Genomic DNA, 6,519 nt, shown 5'->3' with positions numbered 1-6,519 from the left:
GTCAAGCCTGTTACAATTAGGGTATTTCTCACACTGGCACTGTCTAAAGGTCGGGAAATAAAGCAACTAGATGTGAATAATGCTTTTCAACATGTTACAACCACCTGGCTTTGAGGTTCCTGGACAAGAACACTTGGTGTGTAAATTCAACAAAGCCCTTTATGGACTCAAGAAGGCACCAAGAGCCTGGTTTGACAAATTGAGAAACTGTCTATTGTCTCTTGGGTTTGTGTCCTCTGAATCCGATCATTCTCTCTTCATCAATCACACTGCCAACTCAACTACACTTGTATTAGTATATGTGGATGACATTTTAGTGACAGGGAGTGATTCCCAGGCTGTTAGCAACCTCATTGCTGCCCTGCACACTCAACTTTCTCTTAAAGATTTAGGGACTTTAAGATATTTCTTGGGAATTGAGGTTCGATACACACCAGATGGCATTCATCTTTGTCAAGCCAGGTATATTAAAGACCTCCTCCTCAAAGCTCAAATGTCTGGGGCCAAACCATTTCCTACTCCCATGACTAGTGGCCTTCGATTGTCTGCTCACCAAGGGGACCCTATGCCAGATGTTCAATTGTATAGGTCGACTGTTGGGGCACTGCAGTACCTTACAATTACAAGACCTGAGTTTTCTTTTAGTGTCAACAAGGTCTATCAATTCATGCAGAAACCTTTGTTGACACATTGACAAGCTGTTAAAAGAATTCTTAGATACATTGGTGGCACTACTAACTTTGGTCTTCACCTAACCAATCCTCGGTCATTTGAGTTAACAGCATTCTGCGATGCCGATTGGGCATCTGATCCAGATGATAGTAAGTCCACCTCTGGCTTTGCTATCTTTTTTTTTGGCTCTAATTTAGTTGCCTGGAAAAGCAAGAACCAGTAGACTATTTCTCGTTCCAGCACTGAAGCCGAGTACAGGAGTGTTGCTAATGTAACAACTGAGCTTACTTGGATGAATTACCTATTTTCTGAGCTGAACATTCGAATGCCACAACCACCTACAGTCTGGTGTGATAATCTCAGTACAATCATGCTTACACAGAACCCTGTTCTGCATGCCAGAACAAAGCACATTGAACTCGATTTGTACTTTGTAAGAGAGAAAGTCTTGAACAAAACCATAGAGATCAAACATGTTTCAGCATATGATCAACTTGCAGATTGACTAACTAAAGCTATATCAAGTCAAAGGTTCATTGATTTCAGAACCAAACTCAAAATTGAAGACCATTCAATTATGAGTTTGAAGGGGGTGTTAGAACATAAAGTTAGTTAGTGGTGTAACTGATTTCTATTTTTGGTTGTTATTGTTAGTTGTTAGTTAGTTCTTTCCTTTTCTGTTTTGTTGCTTAGATCATTTGTGTATAAACTCTAGATTGAGATTCTCTTTTCTTCTCCATTACTCTTTTCTTCCTTTCTTCTCTTTTGTTTAGCTTTTGTTCTCATCAATGGCTAACTGGTTTAACAAGAATCTTGAATGAGGATCTCCCTAACAAGGCAAGACTTCCCTTTTTGGTTGACAAAGAATGCTTTTTGTTTGGTAATTCAGAGGAGAATTGTCTCCATTTATTCAAAGATTGTTGTTTTGTGAAAGCTATTTGGTTTATTGGTGCTTTTCCAAGTCATATAGACATGATCCTGACGATTCTTTGTCTCAGGTAGTAAAATCCTTTTTGCTTGTTGTCCCTTCCAATTTGCGATTCCAGGCCCTGCTTTATTTTGGCTATGTTGCTGTAGAAATTTGGCAGCAGAGGAATTCCATCAGGTTGTTTGGGGATCTGCTAATCTGTTAACAACTTCTCGAATAATCAATGGCCTTTTTGCTAAGTTTTCTTCTTTGTATCAACATTCTTTTTCTATGACAGAGAAGATGGAGCGATTGGTATCTCCTAGTAGGGAGGGTATTGATATAGTTATTTTAACTAATGCATCTTGGTCTGCTGGAGCTGCTGGTATTGTAGCTGTCATGACCAACTTTGCTGATGGTTCTCGGGCTCATTTTTCTCTTTCTACTACTGCTTCTTCTGCTTTGGAAGCTAAGACTCTTGCTATTCGTTTGGCTCTTGTTTGGTCGAGGTAGAATCTCTAGCTTGGATGCTAATTTGTATCAAGGGGAAGGAATTTTTTCAATAATTCTCATCGTTCTTAGTTTTAATGAACTGATGTTGTTTATAAAAAAAAAATTACAAAAATTTAACAAAAATAATCCAACTCAGGCAGAAAAACCGTTTTTGCTTAAAATATACTCTAATTAATAATTTAATTATATTAGTCACAGATGTCCAAACCATACTACTTCTCAAATGCAAATGGTAGAGTACAAAAAAATGTTGACCCAAAAGAAAAATAAATGTTTCCACTTCATTCATTATTCTCTCTGAAAATAAGATAACCTGAAAGTGGTCACAATAATCAACGAAACAAGCCGAGAAATTTACGTCCCCATCTGTTGATGGCCTCCCACAAAAACCTTATGAGAACAGGCACAGCAGCCGCGAACAGAATATAACGAAACTTCACTGACTCATTAGGCGTCACTGCAAATACCGCCGAGCCATATGTGACCAGCATCGAGATTGTGGCTAGCCACACCTCAAAATGAAAAGGAAACCTGTTAAAATAAAACAATAAACAAATAAATATATAATTTAATGGTAAAGTACTGAATTGAGTTGAAATAAGAGAATTTTTATGAGGTGGGGTTTGTGTGGTTTTACCTATAAGTGAGGCAAATAATGACCAAAATGGATGAGGAGAGAGCCAAAGTGTTTGATATGAGGAAGACATAGAAAGGAATTTTGTGTGTGGCGTAGATGGATCTTCCGGCTGTGTGACCGCTTTCGCTGTCTTGCCAAACGCCGCCAGGAGGGTTGACGCCGGCTTGGAAGGTGACGGCGGTGATGAGAGCCGCCACCACTAGAAGAACATTCCGGGCATCCGCTGGTTTGTCATGCTCTTTGTCGTATTGGAAGCTCTTGAACCATCTCCAAGACCCTGCAGTGCTATTTCCCTTTGGTGGATTCGCCATTAATTATGTTATTGTTTTCTAATTTTCTCTTTTGATTTTAGCTAAGTTTTATCTTAAAAATTTGGTTGGTTACTACAATGCACACGCAAAATATATATAAGACAATAACATAATATAATGGTGACATTATAAGGAGAAATTCTAATCTAGTTAATTTTTTATGTATAGTAATGTATTGTTGAAAATAAAATTAAAAAATTTATGTTGTTGAAAATAAAATTAAAATAATCAGTTCCACTCAAGTTAGTTTTTTATTCCAATTTATTTGAAAAGTAGTATGATGTATTGTATAAAATTGGATTATAACTTTTATAAAAAATATTCATAGAATTGAATAAAGTATATATGCATGAGTCAGGTGAGGAAAGAACAAGGAAGAAGAAGGGAAATGTAGGAGAGAGTCATCGAAGACTGGTCGGCTGCCACCTGTTGTTGGCACGTAGTCTGAAATCCCAGAATGTATTGTTTGGACTTACAAAAATAAATTAAAAAATGTTTTCGTGTAGATTATAATAGTAAAGAAAAATAAAAAGTTTTATTTAATCAAAGGTAATGGTAGTTGGCATATTAATTTTTTATAATAACACAAGCTTTTTTATCATACGGCACACAACCTCAACTATAGATAGGTAAATTAAAGTGGAAATTATAAATTTTATGGATTTTTATACTTTTTTTTGTGTAAAAACATGATTTTTTGAATTATTTCATGTGAAAATTAAATAAAAAAAAAGTTGAAAAATGGTAAAATCAAGTAAGGGTAACTAGGTACCTTTATGGTAATCAGAGGGTAACCAATTACCATAAAGGGGTAATCAAGTACCCGAACTTCCATTTTAGAGTTCTCAAAGTCAACCTAGGCGCAAGATTAGAGACCCCTCCCAGGTCGACTGCTATGGCTTGGGTCCACTAAATTCTGTGATGTCATCTTTCTCACCACGTGTCAAACATTGATGTCTACGTCATCAGGGAAAGTTTCCAAGTTAACATTTGCTCCCAAGTCAACTTTACACTTGTGTGGAGTTGACTTGATGATGTGAACAACCCGTTTATCTTAAAACTACCAGATAGGCACCAATTTTGACAATCTTAGACAATTGATCCTGTCCTTCAAGCTTTTCCAATAAAATTAGGACTTTAAAATCCCTTGCTCTTGTGTGTGGAAATTTTCAAAAATTAAGTAACAAAGAAAAAGAGGAAAAACTTATTATTTTCACTTATCTTTTATTTTTTCTTTGAAAACTTGAAATTTGAATCTAATCCTATTTTTAAATGGCGCCATTCGAAAATTACAGGAAAAAAGAAGAAGAGAAAAAGATCTTTGATCTTTTGCTTATCATTTATTTTTTTTTTCTTTTAAATCTCTAATTTTTCCATAATCTTAGTAGCATTAGAAATGGATATTACCTTTTAAATTCACAAATCCTATTCTTATTTCTATAGGAATTTCGAATTTTAAAGCTTAAAGGTGAAGGGAAAGATATATTTTTATCTTTTTCTTATCATTTACCATTTCCTCTAATGCTTTGAATTTAAAAGGCTCTTAATTGCTCTAGGATTAGGAGATTGAACTCATTTATAATAAGAGAGCTTTCAATCAAATTTCTCACAATCAAATCATCCACGTCCAAGCCTTTAGAAAAACCTTGGATTTTCATCTTCATCAAGCTATCAAGCTTTCAAGTGCTCTTCATCCTTCAAGGTAGGATTTTTTTCGAAGAATTTTCTTCTTCTCCTCCTTTGTAGAGCTTGCTTTAAGGATTCTCAAATCCCAAAAACCCTTGAATTTTTTTCCCAAGCCCTCTGAAATTCCAGAAAACTATCCCTGTGAATTAAAATTTCTTACTTTTACATTTCTTAAACTTCTCTTTTTTAAAAGTCAATAAAACTTTTTTTGAGTTGTAAGCAACTTGAAATTTTGGAGTTAACATGGCTAGGATGAAAAGAAGTAGAAGATTGTTTGATGAATATGATACCCATATGGCTCAGTTCATTAGAGTCAACTTAACTGTGCCCAAGTCTAAGAACTTAGACAAGGCACATGGTGGGAAGATAATGGCAATTGAACTCCTTAATGTTGCTATCGAAAGTGAGGACCCGAGAGATCAAGCTTTTGGATTAAGACCTCTCGTGTTTAGCACTCTTACTGAACATCAAGCTTAATTATTCTAGAATGATTATTGTCTTCCTGAAATTGTCTTCTAAAAGCCACAATATGGTGGTCACAATGACTCTTAGAACACTTGCTGTAGTGCCTGGTCGAGGTTCCATATGAATATGGGTGTTTACTGGCCCTTACATCCATGATTCATATCAATCGCAGATTTCTTTGGAGTTTATCCCTACAAAATTAATCTAAATGGCTATTGAATTCATGCCACCTTCTGCATCTTTTACTGCCTGAGAATTGGCCTATTGTTTAACGCCCAAAATGTGACTTTCACTAGCGGTGGTTATAGTATAGATCGGGCGGTCGATTCCACAGGGAGGTGATTATGGACAGAAGCGTTAGTAGAAAAATCAACACAAAAGGTTAATAAAAAGTAACAAATGATTTTGTGATTTTTGTTTTGGTAATAAATATTAAAGGAAAATGTTTAATCAATAATAAAAGAGAGAAAGGCTTCAAGAATCATCCATATGCTTGTTTAGCTATTTTGTACATTTGATTCACAAAGTTGACACAAATCATATAACATTAAAGTTCATTATATTTTGAGTATACAAGTTCTTGAAAATAAAAGAAATAATTTAATCTTATGTAGAACCTAGAAATGACATTATACATCAAGCAATAATGCAATAAAAGATTAAACATAAAACTAAACATAAATATTATTTTTACTAAATGGAAACACATAGAAAGAGCATGACTAATCCTATATATCTTTAGTAAAAATAATGACAAAGAAAATAGAAATAGAGATGTTGGTGATAGTGAAGGAAATGAACATTAATATTACTTTTTTTAATTTTTAATCACATAGGAAGAGCATGACTAAACCTATATGTTTAATAAAAAGTAAATAAAAATGAACATAAAAGATAGAACAAGATAAATACTACTATTACTACAATCACTAAATAAAAATATATAGAAAGAGCATGACTAAGTCTATATATATATTTAGTATATAATAGCATATATAGTAGTATAGATGGATGAAGAACAAAAAAATAAAAGTGAAATAAAAACTTGCATTACTCAAATAAATATTACATGTGAATCAAAGATACAAAATAACCTCACTTTGCATATGGAATCATCCCTAACCTTCAAAGGAAGATTAGACAATTATGATAATCATTCTCATAAAATTTCTAAAGAGAAAAGATGAGAAGAAAAGTTGAGAGAATTTTGCTATAGTTTTTCTACACTAAAAATTACACTCTAAATTACAAAAAGTGAGCTCCAATTTATAGTCTCAAAATGGACTAAAATGCAAAATACTAATAGATTAAGGGTTACATAATAATAA

General features: G+C 34.0%; 1 protein-coding gene across 1 annotated transcript; it reads right to left on the bottom strand.

Moving 5' to 3' along the window:
* Positions 1-2,240: 2,240 nt before the first annotated feature.
* Positions 2,241-3,273, bottom strand: LOC115710086 (uncharacterized). Its single transcript, XM_030638414.2, has 2 exons — positions 2,730-3,273; positions 2,241-2,623 (listed from the first exon to the last, which is right to left on the bottom strand). The coding sequence occupies exons 1-2, from the start codon at positions 3,038-3,040 to the stop codon at positions 2,425-2,427; spliced, it is 510 nt and encodes a 169-aa protein (XP_030494274.1). The 5' UTR covers positions 3,041-3,273; the 3' UTR covers positions 2,241-2,424.
* Between the last annotated feature and the right edge of the window lie 3,246 nt (positions 3,274-6,519).

This window comes from Cannabis sativa, chromosome X (assembly GCF_029168945.1).
Source record: "Cannabis sativa cultivar Pink pepper isolate KNU-18-1 chromosome X, ASM2916894v1, whole genome shotgun sequence".
NCBI lineage: Eukaryota > Viridiplantae > Streptophyta > Magnoliopsida > Rosales > Cannabaceae > Cannabis > Cannabis sativa.
The sequence above is the reverse complement of the archived record's forward strand: the minus strand, read 5'-3'. Positions and strand labels throughout refer to the sequence as shown.

Excerpts from the sequence above, each read along its gene's own strand:
- LOC115710086 (XM_030638414.2), bottom strand. The coding sequence starts at position 3,040 with ATGGCGAATCCACCAAAGGGAAATAGCACTGCAGGGTCTTGGAGATGG. Across the intron at positions 2,624-2,729 it reads ATTATTTGCCTCACTTATAG|GTTTCCTTTTCATTTTGAGG; the intron begins GTAAAACCACAC and ends TTATTTTAACAG.